Source organism: Sciurus carolinensis, chromosome 1 (assembly GCF_902686445.1).
Source record: "Sciurus carolinensis chromosome 1, mSciCar1.2, whole genome shotgun sequence".
In the NCBI taxonomy this organism is placed as follows: Eukaryota; Metazoa; Chordata; class Mammalia; order Rodentia; family Sciuridae; genus Sciurus; species Sciurus carolinensis.
Window position 1 is genome coordinate 199,705,868 of NC_062213.1, and position 15,505 is coordinate 199,721,372.

The following is a 15,505-nucleotide window of genomic DNA, read 5'->3' on the forward strand; positions in this document are numbered from 1 at the left end:
GGCTCACAGGACAGGCTCACAGGACAGGGCTCAGAGGACAGGGCTCACAGGACAGGCTCACAGGACAGGCTCACAGGACAGGCTCAGAGGACAGGCTCACAGGACAGGCTCACAGGACAGGCTCACAGGACAGGCTCACAGGACAGGGCTCAGAGGACAGGCTCACAGGACAGGCTCACAGGACAGGCTCACAGGACCGGGCTCACAGGACAGGGCTCACAGGACAGGCTCACAGGACAGGCTCACAGGACAGGTTCACAGGACAGGCTCAGAGGACAGGCTCACAGGACAGGCTCCCAGGACAGGCTCACAGGACAGACTCACAGGACAGGCTCACAGGACAGGCTCACAGGACAGGTTCACAGGACAGGCTCAGAGGACAGGGCTCACAGGACAGGACTCACAGGACAGGCTCAGAGGACAGGGCTCAGAGGACAGGGCTCACAGGACAGGCTCACAGGACAGGCTCACAGGACAGGGCTCAGAGGACAGGGCTCAGAGGACAGGGCTCACAGGACAGGCTCACAGGACAGGCTCACAGGACAGGGCTCAGAGGACAGGCTCACAGGACAGGCTCACAGGACAGGCTCACAGGACAGGCTCACAGGACAGGCTCCCAGGACAGGGCTCAGAGGACAGGGCTCAGAGGACAGGGCTCACAGGACAGGCTCACAGGACAGGCTCAGAGGACAGGCTCACAGGACAGGCTCACAGGACAGGCTCACAGGACAGGCTCAGAGGACAGGCTCACAGGACAGGCTCACAGGACAGGCTCACAGGACAGGACTCACAGGACAGGGCTCACAGGACAGGGCTCACAGGACAGGGCTCACAGAGCCGGGCTCACAGGGCTCGGTGAGCGCTTGACATGTGGGGCCCTGGGTGGAAGACAGCCGGGAACTGGGCTGCGCCAGGTTTGGGGGGACAGGCCTCTCACCCAGGGGACCTGGTCACCGTTACTGCTGACTACTAGTTACTAGTATTTCTACTGCTGGTAATAATGTAACAATCCAGTAACAGCAGCGCTGGTTTTCAGAAGCCAGAACTTTCTGAAGTGCTCCTCAGGCACCGTTCAGCGCCATCCTCGTGACATGTCCACAGCCGGGTGACCAGCCACTTACAGGCGGGAGGACTGAAGCAGAGCCAGGCGCCCTTGGGAGTGGGGCTGACAAGCCCGGAAGCTACACCTTCAGCCCAGGTCAACGCCAGCTCCCCAAACCTGTCGGTGGCGTTGGGCAGAGCTGCCTGGTGGAGCGGGTGCCCTCACGGACGCTGCCCACGGAGGCTGCTTACGCCGTGGACCGGCCCATCCCTGCCCTGGCTGGAGGAGCGGGGAGGAAAGAGGGGACGGGGCCAGCCCAGAGCGGTCTGCCTCCCCCTGCAGAAAACATGGAAAGGATGAACCCGCCCAGGACGGTGCTGCCCTGTCCCTGCCCTGGCCTGGGGACAGCCTAACTTAAAGCTCTGGCAAACATGGCCTTCGGGCACAGTCACCATCCCAAGGCTGCAGTGGCCTGCTCTGCTTAGGAAGCCAGGCCAGGTGACCCGGATCTCCCGGGCTGCCAAGAACACCTGCTTCGGGCGGAAGGCTTGCTCTAGGCCATCGACGGGGAGGCTCGGCCGGCAGCCACCACAGGCAGAAGGGCTCAGCCCGGCCCGGACTCCACTGTTCCAAAGACCCTGAACAAGCCCAGCCTCCTCTCTCAGGGCTTCAATTTTTCCATCTGTGAAATGGGGGAGGAGAGAGTTTACCTCTGGGGCCTCCGTTTCAACCCTGCCTCAGAGGACTCCAGTTCAGGGTCACGTCCCCTTGCAGGGGGCAGCTGGTGGCAGGAAGACGGGCTCGGTTCTGGGGAAGGTGACTGTATTTTCCGTCTCTCCCCTGCCTCCCGAGGAGTAAGGCCGAGCCCAGGCTCTCCAACTGCTGCACGGGGAGCAGGGGACAGGCAGAGGCAGGAAGCAGGTTGTTCCTGGTCCAACACCAGATGCCCCACTGCAGGGTCCCGCAATCTCTGGAGCGACAGTTCTCATCCCAAGTGCCCTGGCCGGTGGTCCAGCCCTGGCAGCGTTAAGCGGGCACCTCTGAACGCCAGCGTGTCCCAGGCCAGAGAGCAGGACCGTGACTGCATTTGTGAACGTGCCATTCTTGCCACGCTCGGGTCCCCAGGTCGGGCTCTGCGGTGCTGCCACCGGCCTGCTCGTGGGGCACTGGCGGGGCCTAGACGCCCAGATGAGAAGTCCAGCTTCCCTGTTCTTCTCACCAGAGAACTGAGAACGACTCTAGGTTTTTACCTTCAGAGAAACTATAAAGAGACTATTTTGGTTCAAAATAAACCTCAATTTTGTATTTTATGGATTAGTATTGTTTTGATTTTCAAATACATTGTGGGAATAAGGACTTCATGATCTTTTTTCAGCTTACAGTCTCTGAAGGTCTCAACTGAGTACTGAGTATAAGTACTATTTTTTTAAATCATCATTACTACCACTATTACCACAGCTCATACTTACCCAGTGCTGACTGTGGGCCAGGCACTGTGCTAAATGCTCTGCACACATCTGACACTTAAAATTGTTACAATCATTTTATGAAGTAGGTTTTGTTGTAGATCCCATTTTACAGATGTGGAAACTGAGACTCGGAGATCAAGTGACTTGACAGCAATGGGCAGAGCTGGGGTTCGAACCCTGGGGGTCCAGGATCTGTGCTCTTGGCCACTAAATGCCCTCCTGCAGGAAGGACCCAGGCCTGGCTCACAGGCGCTTCGTAAGTCCTCCCACCCACCCACCCACCGAGACCCACGCCAATCCCTGGGCCCCAAATCCACGTGGATGTTGCCAGAGCTGCTGCCTCCGTCTCCTACCTGTCAGGGAGCAGGCGAAGAGCCTACTCTTTGAAGAAGGGTCCCTGGAACTGGGCTGCAGCAGGGGCCTTGACCTTCCCACACTGCCTGGTGACGTAGGGCGCTGTGGGCGGAGGGCATCGGGACGCCAGGCGGAGGCTGTAGCTGCACGGAAGAGAACACAGACGGTCACAGGAGCAGCCCGCACCTGACAGGCTGGAGGCCGGGAGGCTTGAGCTGCCAGGTCCAGCAGGACGGCCCTTCCTGGACACCTGGAGGCCGGGTACCCAGCTTCAGCCAAGGGGACACGGGCTTTGACGCTCAGCGTACGCCTTGCCACCTTGATCCCCACGTTCTCTCCCCGTGGAGATCACGGAAGCCCAAGTGAGAGGAGGTGTCCATCGCCCTGTCCCGAGAGGCCACAGCGGGAGGTGGGTCCTGGAAGCCCCAGTGGACGTGCAGCAGCCTCTCGCTGAGTTGAGGAGACAGCTGTGTCCCTCTGATTCAGGTCCCACTCCTGCCTGCTGTCCTTCCCCTCCTGCTGGGCACCCACAGTCAGGAAGCAGCCAGGGAGGCAAGTCCACACTGCATGGGGAGGAGGGCGGGCCCCTCGCTGCCGCGAGCCCCACACTCGACATCCGCCCTGCGCCTCAAGGTGCCTAACACGTCCGTTGGGTCTGTGGGTCTGCGGACCCAGGGGCCTTTGACACGCTTTGGTCCTTTTTAATGATAACCTACTAAATGGGACTTGTCTTTTCAGAAAAACTTTTAAAACTTTCTTTAAAATATAGAGAGCCCAGACTATAATCCCTCCCCTTCCTGCACCCAGCTAACTTGTACGCATCTTCCAGCTCCCAGCCGGGACGCCACCTCCTCCAGGAAGCCTTCCTTCTTTAGCTCCTGGGTGTGGCTTGCCCCTCTCACCAGCACCCTACGCTGACCTGCGATTGCAGAATAAGGAGCTGCCCTCCTTGAGCGCTAGGGTCCCAGGGTCAGCTCAGCACAACAGAAACAGACGCTGGGGTCATAAGGGCCACAGGGCATCACTGCACGCCCAGAGCTGTGCCTTCCACACCCCAACGCTCTTCCCCTCAGCCAGACGACTCAACCGGCACCATCTCCACAGCAAGGAGCAGGGCTCCAGCCCAAGCAGCAGGTCAGGAGCGGTGGGAGGCCAGGTGGCTAGCCAGGAAGGGCAAGCACTTGAGGACCTCACCCGCGCCAGGTGCCAGGCCAGAGCCAGCCTGCCGGCGCGTGCGGGAGTTGGGAACGGGGTCAGGCTCCGAGGTGGCCGATGGCAGGGTTCACGCCAGCGGCTCACACCAGGGAGCACACTTGGCAGTGTCCGGAGACACTCTGGGGTGTCACCACTTAGGGGCGGGTGCTGATACTGGCACGTGAGGGGCAGGTCACATCTGAATTTCCATCATTGCTACTCTTGACCTTTGACGCAGTCAGGAAGTAAAATAAGGGTCGCCTGAACATAAGCACTGCTCTACTGTGACAACTGATCGGATGACCAAGACGGCTGCTAGTGACGGACAGGCAGGGAGCCAACACAGCGCACATACACCGGATAAAGCGGTGACCCGTGTCCTGTCCTGGGCGGGATGGAGCAGAGCCAGCGTGAGATCTTGTCACACTCCTCAACATTGCATGCAATTAAAAACACGAATTATTTCTGGACCTTTCCTCTCAATATTTTTAGACCATGGTTGGCAAGGATAACTGGAACCACAGAAAATGAAACTGAGGATAAAGGGGATTACTGCCAGAGTGGACAAGGCAGCCCTCAAGAAATATCTGTTAAAATAACCGAGAAGCCTTGGACAACAGCAACATTCCTCTCCTCACAGGCCTGGCTCCCAATCCAGGTCAGCGTTGCCCCTGCCTGAATTCCTCCCCATGCTGGGCACTCGAGGCCTGTGGTCAGCTCAACCAACTTGCCTGAGCGAGAATCTGGGAAAGAGGCTGAGGCCCAGTGCTCAGCACAGCCTATGGGGCTCCCCAAGACCCCAGGGGGCCTGAGGGCACCTCTGCAGCCGGTGGGCACAGATACCCGAGCGGGACATGGCTCCTCGGCCAGGAGACACTGGAGGAGACAGTCTGCGGAAGTCTGCTCGCAGATGTGGACAGCATAACAGTCCAGGCACCAGGTCTCCCTCCGACGCAGGACCAGCAGCAGCCACAGATGCGCAAGTCCCAAGTCGCCAGCTTCCAGCCTCTCCCTGCTCCCACCCTCGTGTGTCCATTAAACACTCCAACGCGGGCTGCTTCAGACCGAGCCCCGCAGCACCTCCTCCACCCTCTTGGCTCCTGCAGCCGTGGCAACCACAGCCATTCCCACTAGGGGGCGCGCCTCCTCCCCAGCCCAGCTGTGCACCTGGGCAGCACTGAAGGTCTGGGCAAGGCCCCCAGGAGGGCTCTCTCCACTCCCCGCATGCGCTGGCCTCCTGGAGCACACCGCCAGCTGGCGTTCGCCCGGCCCTGTGATTCCCGGGCCTTTCCGTTTGCTCCCTAGATCTCCCAGCAGAGAGGACTGGGAAGTGTCCAGGTCACCTCGTGGATGAGGAAGACCCACGTGGACTTTCTTTGGGGAGCAGAGCCCAGGTCTTTCGGCTCCAAGGGCCACAACAGTATGGGGTCAAAAGATCACCACCTCCGTGTTTCCCATTAGGACTGGCTTCACATTCCCACGCTGCGCGACCTCAGCAAGGCACGGAACCCTGGGCTCCAGGTCTCCATCTGCAAATTGGGATACCCGTCCTAGAGTTCTGGGGCCATCAGATGTCGAGGACGCTCAGCGCAGCACATGCTGGCAGTCTTGGCGGTGGCAGCTGGGGGTGCTGTGACCTGGGAGAGACCCGGGGGTGAGCTCCGGGGCTCCTGTCACTGACTGAGACCCAGGGTAAGTCGCTCCAGGCCTCTTGGCCTCCTAACCTGTTTCAGCCTCTGTGAAGTGGAGGCCGCTGCTGCCAGACAACTGACTCAGAGCCCGGCCCAGGGAAGCAGGACGTCGAGAGTGCGGCCTGCCGGGAAGAGTTGAGCACACGTGGCTTGTGAGCGTGACGAGTGCGGAGCGGGGAGCAGGGGGCGAGTCGGACCTCGCCTGCCTCTGAGGCGGGGCTGCTGGGCTGAGGTGTTCGCGCCGGGCGCCAGGCTGGGCCCCTGACCAGCAGGCCTCTCCTGCAGCTGTCCACTGGGCATCCCGTCTAGTGGGACTATGTGGCCCTGAAGTGGGGCCCTTCTCACCCCTTCTCAACAAGTGGCGTCCCCAAGCGCGTCAATCGACGCCCAGCAGACTTTCCTTCTCATCCCGCTGCCTCGAGGGACCACGGGCTCACAGAGACCCCACCACGCTGGCAACGGGGGCTCCAGCGGAGCGGGTGTGCACGAGGCCTCCCTGAGGCCACCCGAAGCTATCCGGATCGTACCCCCACACCCACGCCGCTGTCCCCACAGCCACCAGCCAGCTTGACCATGGCTTGAGCATCCTCCATGGGGACCATGGCAACAGCCACTTCCTGGGTCTCTCCACTCCCTCTCTTCCTCCCTGAATCCATTCTTCCCCAAAGAGCCTTCGGAAGGACCACTGGACATGACAGGGACACTGGAGGCCTTGCGTGGCGGTCAGAACCCCGTGCACCCTGCCCACTGCCCTCTGCCCGCCCCCTTGCCCTGGGCTGCTCTCCTGGCCTCAGACCCTGCGCCTGGCTTGTCCCTGCCCTTCCCCTGCCTCCCTTCCAGGCCTCTCCTGTCTCCCTAGCATGGCCGCTTGTTGGCTCCAGCACTTGCCCTCTTTTTTGACGTTCCCTCTGGATCTTTCCCTCACAGCAGCTCCCCTGCCTGGTACTTCCTCCCTGCCAGTCTCCACCTCCGAGAGAGCACCTGCGGGCAGGGGCCGGGTCCTGCTCACAGCTGGGCCCCGTGCTGGCAGGCCCAGCGCAGGCGTGAAGAGGGAGGCGTGAGCGGGGCGGGAGCCAGCGCCGGGGAGGAGGGCGGCCGGATGAGGGAATGGAGAGCGGGAGTCCTGACACGGTCAGCAAGATGCCCCTCACTGGGGCCCCGGAGGGAAACGGCCCAGGCTTCTTCCTAGGCAGGGCCTGCCACCCAGGTGAGCAGAAGCCGCAGCTCAGGTGCGAGGACCCCCGGTGCTCCAGCCCTGCCCAGGTACAAGGGGCTGCTGCCGTGTGTATTCCCTGCCACCCCGACACTTGACACGGTCTGTTGGAATAAAGGACTCAACACTTGACACGGTCCTGCCGATCGTCCTCCCTCTTGGGGGCCCTGGGTGTGGCATGTCCATGTGCAGTTGCTTTTTAATATTAGTAATCAATATATCATTAGAAACTTATTGGAAAAACATTGGGAAGGTTTTACTGTATTGGGACACAAATTAGTGCACAATAAAAATTTAGCAGTCATACACAGATAAAATATATAAAAACAAACAAATGTAGCTGTGCTCAAGTTTAAAGGAGCCTGTGATTACTTTAGTATAATAACAGATGAATAAAGAGGCATTCCTCTGAGCTTGGATGCGGGGTTTATTTAGCCTTTGTTGCTTTCCTAGTTTTATTAGTTGATTCTAGAGATATTTTACATAATAAAAACATTTAGGTTAGTCATAAATGTAATTTGTGCTTTTCCTATGTTTAGTCTAATTTTTTGAGAATCAGAATAAGATTGTAGTCCGCCATTATATGAATTAAAATAGACTAAATATTAATTATAAGTTGATTTCTTTGCCCTTTAATAATAGTAAAAACTTTTCACTGTTAAACACTGGAGTTCATGGTGGGGGGTGGTTTCTCAGAAAATCTAGTAACATGTTTGTTCTGAAGGTTGAAAGCTGGCAGGTCATGGTGCCCTCTGTTTAGCTGGGAGATGAGGTTGTCTCAGTTTAGCTGGGAGACGAGGTTGTTCTAATCTAGCTGGGAAATACGCTTGTTTGGGTCTGGGCTGTCAGACAGAGAGAATGTGTACTTTGAAAAGAAGCATAGATTGTACTTTTGAAGGTTTTTCTTGTTTTAAACTAACCAATAATGATGTAATCATTACTAAAGAAAAATATCTATAAAAAGACTGGCAGAAAAATACGGACAGACTCAGCCTCAGAACACTTGGTGTCTCTGTGTGCTGTTTCTCCACTGCACCAATGCTGCCCATCCACCGAGGACCCCCGACCCCTGCTAGGGCTGGACCCCGGCAGGAAGCCCGTCAGGGATTCAGGCTGCCCCCTGCTGGCTACGCCGACCAGTTACCACGGTGAGCTCCCATTCAAAGCTCCTGAACCTTCGCCACCCAGAGAACAGTCAGAACTCGCTCCACGTGACGGACAGATTCTGCAAACTCTGGCAGAGACTCTGCCCACAGGCACTGTGACCAGCGCCTCGGGCCGAGGGCCAGCCAGAGCCCTTCGCTGCGCACCCAGGGTGGTCTCCAAGTCCATGGCCAACCAGAAGCAGCAAGAGGAACGGGAGAGGAAGAGGGGCTCTCAGATGGAGGCCACCCTGAAGGGGAGAGGGAGGTGACCTGCAGTGCTGGCCACGCAGGCGCCAGGTCTGCCCATGGTTCTGTGTCCTCGACTTTGTCCGCGAGGGAGGGCGGGGACAGGCTTCAGAGAGGCTGGATTCAGGGCTGAAGGCTCGCGTCATCCCACATTCACAGCTGAGTCCTCGCCTCCGGTGTCACATCTGGGAGGGAAGCAGGCGATGATAAGGCCAGAAGGGGGGACCTTACAAGGGGATCAGTGCCCTTATAAGGAGGAGTCTCCCCTCTCCCTGAGAAAAAGCCGGGGAGGGCGCGGCGAGGAGACGGCCGTCTGCACGTCAGGAAGCGCCTCGCCAGGCCGGACGCTGCGGCTCCCTCTTCTCAGACTCGCAGCCTCTGCACCGTGAGGGAGCGGATTTGTCACGGAAGCACCCGGGCCACGGCACCTTGTCACGGTGGTTCACGCTGACCGAGGAGACAGACCCGTCTGAGGTCCCGGAGCGCCTCCTTGTAGGATCCGAGCCAGGCGTGGGCCGAGCACAAGGCCCTCCCTCGACCACCCGGGCACAGCCTCCTGCAGGCCGCGCCCGCTGCCCAGGCTCCCGGCTCGGACGCACCCTCAGGCACCACTGGCATGCTGACGTGCCTCTCCTGGACTCTGGAATGACCCACCGGGTGACCACAAACCCCGCTCCTTTTCTGTGAAAGACACTCTGCTCAGCCAGAGCCCTTGGAGCGAACTCGTCCCTCCTCTCTCTCCCACTAGACCCTACGAGGGGCCGCTCCACCTGCTAGGCCTTCACAAGCCAGCTCCACTGGCCGCCCTCAGGGCCCGTCCTCGCTGGACCTGTCACTGCCACGCTGGCTCCTCTCCACCTGTTCCACAGAAGCGAGACCTCCTCCACCTCACAGGGCAACCCTGCCGCAGCTCCCGGGACAGGTCCAAGCGAGCCGCACGCAGGGCCCAGCGGCCACTGAGCTCCCGCACCTCACTGCGCATGGCTCCGTTAACCTGGGCGGGACCTCTTCCCAGGGACACTCAGCCCTGGCTGCTTCCGAGACCTGCCTGGGGAGGAACGGGCGGCACAGCCGGTCACCACACCAGAATCTCTGGGGTGACTGGGCAGCATCTCCAAGCTCCCCGAGGAGTCCAGGGTGCAGCCGCCCTGCTCTGGGGCCAGGTCCCTGGCCGTGGGCCACGTTCTCATAGCACATGTTCCCACACGGGCAGTCTGTCACCGTGACTGTGGAGGAATCGGTGCCCCCAGGAGACCGTGTGGTCCGGGAGGAAGAACCTGGTCACCTCCAGCTCGTCACTGTGACCAATGGCGAGCGTGCGAACAGCAGCCCCTCCGGCACAGACTCCACCCTCTCCCCACGGTGCGGGCTCCAACCCCAAGGGCTCCCGCTGTCCCTCCATGACAGCCAGCGAAACCTGGGCCACTCAGGACCCTCAGAGCATCGAGACTGAGTTGAACGAGACCAGACGCACCTGGAAAGCAGGAGACCGTGTTGTCGGCCTGTCCTAGGAGGTGGTGGAAGCTTCTGAAAGGCGGGTGGGGGCCCCGAGCTCAGCTCGCCTCGTCTCTGAGCGGGGCGTCCGCCCCAGCGCATCCCGCCACCCGCCCACCCGACGGCAGAGAGCCAAGCAGCAGCCTGCCCTGGTCTGCGCAGACCAGGAAGGAAGGAGCAGGGACGCCTCTGAAGCTCGGGTCTCCAGGGGCTCCCGGGCAGGGCTCAGAAAACGATCCGCATTGCTCCTCGGCCCTGTGCTCTCGCTCGTCACATCTCCGTGTGGCCTGGAGGCAGCGCCAGGGCAGCCTCTGCTCCAGCCACCTTCCTGCGAGGGTCGATGCCACCTCGGGGACTCAGCACGGGCAGGCGGGCACGTGGCTCGCCCTCGGTCCTCCCAGTGAGCCACCCTGCCACTCCTGGAAACCCTGCCTCCGCCGGGGCCCTGTGACCTGGGTCGCGCTCATCCCCGCCCACACGCTGCGTCTGGTTGGCTCCAGAGGGCAGGATCAGAGGCTGTGTGGTCCCTGACGTGTCCCCAGCTCCCAGACCGCTGCTGTCACATGGAGAGAGCAGCTAGACATTTGTTGGATGTGTGTCTGCCGCTGTGCGCCAGACGCTCTGCCTACAGAAGAGCTGGTGACAGGCAGCCCGCCCAGCCTGACCGTGCGAGGCAGGGCCAGGACCCCTGCCCGGGCCCCCAAGCCACCAGCTCCGCTTCAGCCCCGGGGACCCTGCCAAGGAGGAAGCTGGAGACCACGAGTCACACACAGGAACCGAAGCTGCAGGAACCGGGGAGGCAGAGCTGGGGAGGAGGAGGGACGGCGAGGCCGGGCAGCAGGGAGGCTCAGCCCCCAGCACCCGTTGGCCTGGTGCCTCCCACAGTAACGGAGGCTCAGGAGGAGGCAGCTGCCGTCCAGGGGTCTCGGGGCCCACAGGTCAGGAGGCTCTGGGGGCACGGTGCCGGGCCTCTCCTCCTGGGTCTTCCCAGGGACGGGGACGGCTGGCTCCAAGTAGAGCCAAGGAAATAAGAAAGGCTAAAACAGGCCAAGGGTGCCCGTCGCTAGGAGAGCAGCTTCACGAGGTGACCAGGGGACTCAGAGACAGGCACTGCCCGTGCCCGTCCCCCTGGCCTTCAGGAACAAACGGCACAGTGACGGAAAAGAACAGGCTTCCCACCTGAGCGGACGTGCCACACATGTGGCCAAGGCCGGGGAAGGAACCCGATAAGCCAAGCCCCAGGGGAGGCGTCTCAGCAGACGTTCTCCTTCCGCCACCTGCCCAGCCTGGTGACAGCAGCGACTGCAGCTCTGCTCAGCAGGGCACAGAGGTAACAATGCCAGGGTGCCCAGCCTCCATCCCACCAAGACAGAAAGTGAATCAATACACAAGCGGCACCTGGGGTCACAATGACCTCTAGGGGGAAATGTGAGCAGGGGAGCTTGGCCATGTGTGAGGGGCAGGCGGAAGAGGAAAGCCTCAGAGGCCGCGGTGTTCATGCCAGGACTTGCAGAGGTGCAGGAATGGCACATGCAAAGGCCCTGAGGTGGAAGTGCCTGAAGAGCCAGAGGCAGAGAGCAGGTCCCTAGGTCCTGGTGAGGTGGGAGTGAGGTTGTCCTCCTGGACTCAGAAGTGACAGGGCCTGACATGCCACAGTGTGCACCTGAGCGTGGCAGGAACAGAAGTGGGGAGTCCAGTGCAGGAGCAGGAGCTGCCCGGAGGAGGCCACGGCAGTGGCCCGCTGGCAGCTGACCAGATGCGCTGGTCAGTGACACTCGCAGGACCTGCTGGGGAACCAGACACGGGGGCATGAAGAGAGAGTCCAGCTGACTCCAGAGCAGGGTGGCCTCCACCTCACGAGGAGGGGGGCCCCCTGGGGACACGGCTCAGTCTGGGGGTTCTGGGAACCTCAACTGGACACGCAGGGGAAGTCAGGTGGCGGCTGAGAGGAGCCCAAGGAGGCCATGAGCTTGATGCCCGTCTGCATCCAGACCCTGTGGCGGGGAGGGAAGCGAGGCGTCTGCGTGGAGGGTGGAGGGCAGAGGGCAGCGGGACCGAGCAAAGCAGGAGAAAGCAAGGTCAAGGCGCCAGCGACCCCAGGCCACTGCTGCAGGGGCACCACGCACCGTGTCCTGCAGGCTGCCGGAAGCGGCCCCTCCATGGCTCACTGGACAAAGGCCTGCAGGTTCAAGAGAGGAGGTGGGGAGCGGCTGGAGGTGCAGAGGCCTCACCCAAGGAGCGGGAGGGCCCAGGGTGGCCGCAGCTCCCAAAGGCAGGTACCCCAGGGAGCCAGGCCCGCAGGCCAAGGGGCCTCCACGCCCCCTGTCCTGTCCCTCCGTGTTCTCCCGAACAGCCGTCCTCAGAGCTGCCTGGGCCACGCAGCTGGCCACGGACACCTGACACAGCTCTGTGAATTCTCAGAGCACAATGTCTCCAAGTCCGTGAGGGACGCTCCCCACTCGTGCCAGAGGCCAGGGAGAGGCAGAGGCTGTGGAGCAGGCGCTGAGGGGGGATGAGCGGGAGAGGTTGCTGCGGGTCCCTGAGGGCAGGACGGAGCCTCCAGTGGGGACTGCAAGGCCACCAGCCACTTCCAGGAATGGCCAACATCTCCCAAAGCAGGTCCAGCCTTGGGCTCCAGGGAGGCCCCTCCCATCCGAATGCAGCACCCAGGCCAGGAGTCAGGGGTGAGAAGACAGAGGGAGGAGGAGGAGCAGAGGGCTGGAATATAGGAGCCCCGATCCAGTCTGAGCTCCATCGCTGATTTGCTGTGTGCCCTCTGGAAAATGTCTCCACCTCTCTGAGCTACAGTGAACTCACCTGTAAAATGAGATCTCAAGCAAGAAAAAACATAACAACGTCATTCTCTGAGCATTTAACTATGCTCAGGAGCTACTGCGGGTGCTCTGCAGGGGTCCTCAAATCCCACCCACCAAACCCTGTTTTACAGAGGAGGGACTGAGGCTTAGAGAGGCAAAGAATCTGACCTCCCAAGCTCTCTCCACCGATAAGGGAAGCAGTCAAGATCTGAATCGGGCCCTCGGCTCCAACGCCTGTGCCCTGTCCCTGACACAGCCACCCTCCTGGAACCTCTGCCAGGACAGCAGCACGGATGCTCGAGGCTAGACAGCTCAGAGGAGCCCTGGAACAGGGGCTCCCAAGCCCGGCTCACGGGAAGTCCTGGGGTCTGAAACCCTGGCGCAGCTCTCACGCCTGAGATCGCGCTTCCGCTAGTTGAGGGCACAGCCTGGCACTGGGACTGACGGAGTGACTTTGCGAGCCACCAGAGGCCTGTGGGCCGGCAGCACTGCGTTCCTGGATCCTGGTACCGTGGATGCTCAGAAGCTGCACTCTGACGAGGGCCTGGAGGGGCGGACAGACGGCCGGGCGGGCCTGCAGCAGAAAGGGGCGCTGACGGGAGGTGGGGGCTGGCGCCGGCGGCCTCTGCGGAGCCATCCCTCATGTGGCTGGAGGGCAGGGAGATGCAGAGGTCCTAAGGGGACAGGGCACAGGCCGAAACGCTGGCCCAGAGTGTTACTGACGCTCCTTGAGTTGGGACCCTTGAGGTCTCGGTTCCCAGGCCAGCGCTGGGGTGCAGGACACGGGGAGCAGGTGCAGCACCAGGGGTGCTCATGTGGCCTCTTCTCTCCCCTCTGCCCTCTTTACGGCTGAGGGGACAGAACAGAGGGGCTGAGTGACTTGCCTAGGGTCACTGAGAACGGAGCAGGGAAGGAGGGCAGGCCTGCCCGGACCGCGCCAGGGCCTTCTCCCCTTCTCCACAGCCCAGAGGGAGGCCGTGGCCCAGCGGCACTTGATCTGGGCCCTGCGCACCCTGAAGACCCAGCATGCCCCTGCCTGTGGGCCCTCAGACAAGTCCCCAAACCAGTTTGGGCAGAACTCTGAATGCCAACACGTGACAAGGTCCTAGCACCTGACCCAGTTAGCAGGAGGGCTGGCCTGGCCAGCAGGCCTGCAGTGCCCTCACCCAAAGGCAGCTGCCAGCGAGGAAAGCCCTGCCCGGCCGACTCCCCTCCTGCAGGACACGAAGGTGCCACCAAGTCCACTTTCCAACGAGGCAACTGGGCCCGAGGATGCAAATGCTCCTGGTCACACAGCACACAGCTCTCGAGAAGGCGGGGACAGGACTGGCTCACCTGTGGGGTGGGACGTGGGGGAAGCCCCGACAGACAGGAAAGGAGCCCTGGGCGGTGCTGCCCAGCGAGGGCAGGTACTCTGGAACCACCGAGTGGACGGGCGCGGGAGCAGTCTGAGTCCGTCCATTTCTCTCCCACAGAGCAGCCACCGCCCCTGGCACGGGGCGCTCAGAGAATGCCCCCCAAGCCACACAGCAAGCCTGGAACCAGGCTGCCGGTGCCCTTCAGACCCCAGATGTGCCTGTCCACAGGCGCCAAGACCAACTCTCCAAGGGCCTGGCTTCCACAAGGTCCTGCCCCAACCATGGCCGTGAGCCTGACTCTGCAGCCCGCGGGCCTCGTCCGTCGGCCCTCCCTGCTCTGCACAGCACAGGTGTCCAGTCCGGACGCCACCCTTGCAGGAGCAGGTCCCCCCTCGCCCTGGGCTGCAGCCCCTCCCGCCGCTCCCCAGCCGAGCCACGCAGCCTGCCTTCTCCAGAAGAAAAGCCACTTCCAAGACCGGGAAGGAAGCAGAGGAGGAAACAGCGACGAATGAAGGGCGTGGAGAATGACGGCCACGGGGAAGGCAGACTCCAGCGGGGGCCGCAAGGTGTCCTGATGGCAGGACCCCCAGGACCCCCAGGACCCCCGACATCATCACTGCCACCTCGCCATCTCTTAAAGAAGATCGAGGCCAAAGCAGTTCAGAGACAAGGTCAACCTGAGGGCAGGGAAGAGCCCAACCTCCCCAGGTGTGTGGCTGTGAGTGACGGGTCTCCCAAGCCTCGTGGGGCACCGGGACTCCCAGAACTTGGTGTCGCGCTGGGGTGAAGACGCGGGCATGGGGGCGGCCCGAGGACGCTGAGGCTGCCAGCTCCTGCCTCCCCGGAGAAGGCGCAGGAGATCGGGGCTCCCTTGCTCCCGGAGGGGACGTCCCAGCTTGCCTGAGGAGGCTGGCGTCCCTGGCTGGCAGGGCGACCCAGACACAGCTCGAACAGGTCTGAGCGGACGCGCAGGATGCCGCCCGCAGGCAAGGGCACCCCAGGCCGGCTCGTCCAGCTGCTCGAGCACCCTCCCCAGCTCTTGCCACCGCCCCCAAAGCCTCACGGTCTCCCGCTGACAACAGCCAGCCTGGAGGGCGCGCTTGGCGATGAGGCGGCGGACCCTGGCTGCTGGCCCTGACTGGGCGCCCAGTCCTGAGCAGAGGCTGCACCTGCTCCTTCCCTGGGCAGAAGGGCGCACTCACGGGGCCCAGGGCTCACGGCCCGCAGGGCAGGTGTGGAACAAAGCCCTCCAGAGGCTCCACGCTGCCAGCGTCTGCCAACCTGCCTTCAGGGGGCCTGGCCCACAGGCTGTCACAACCAACCCGTCATAGCAGCTACCGCGGCCATGGTTACTCTGTGCCAAGTGCTGGACGCAAGCCGCAGACGGCATCCTTACAAGTACTTCATGAGATGGGCACTCCTGCATTCCACAGATGAACAGTCAAGCACAGAGCAGTCCGGCAACTTGCCCAAGAACACACAG

General features: G+C 61.6%; 1 protein-coding gene across 7 annotated transcripts in view; it reads right to left on the reverse strand.

Annotated features, from left to right (window-relative positions):
• Positions 1-2,870: 2,870 nt before the first annotated feature.
• The window catches only part of Prdm2 (PR/SET domain 2), a 117,604-nt gene continuing 104,969 nt past the window's right edge, over positions 2,871-15,505 (reverse strand). For all 7 annotated transcript variants that reach the window (XM_047542842.1, XM_047542884.1, XM_047542849.1 and 4 more), the window contains one exon: positions 2,871-3,008. In XM_047542842.1, the coding sequence (XP_047398798.1) occupies positions 2,888-3,008 (121 nt within the window). In that variant the 3' untranslated portion in view covers positions 2,871-2,887. The remainder of the gene's footprint in view (positions 3,009-15,505) is intronic.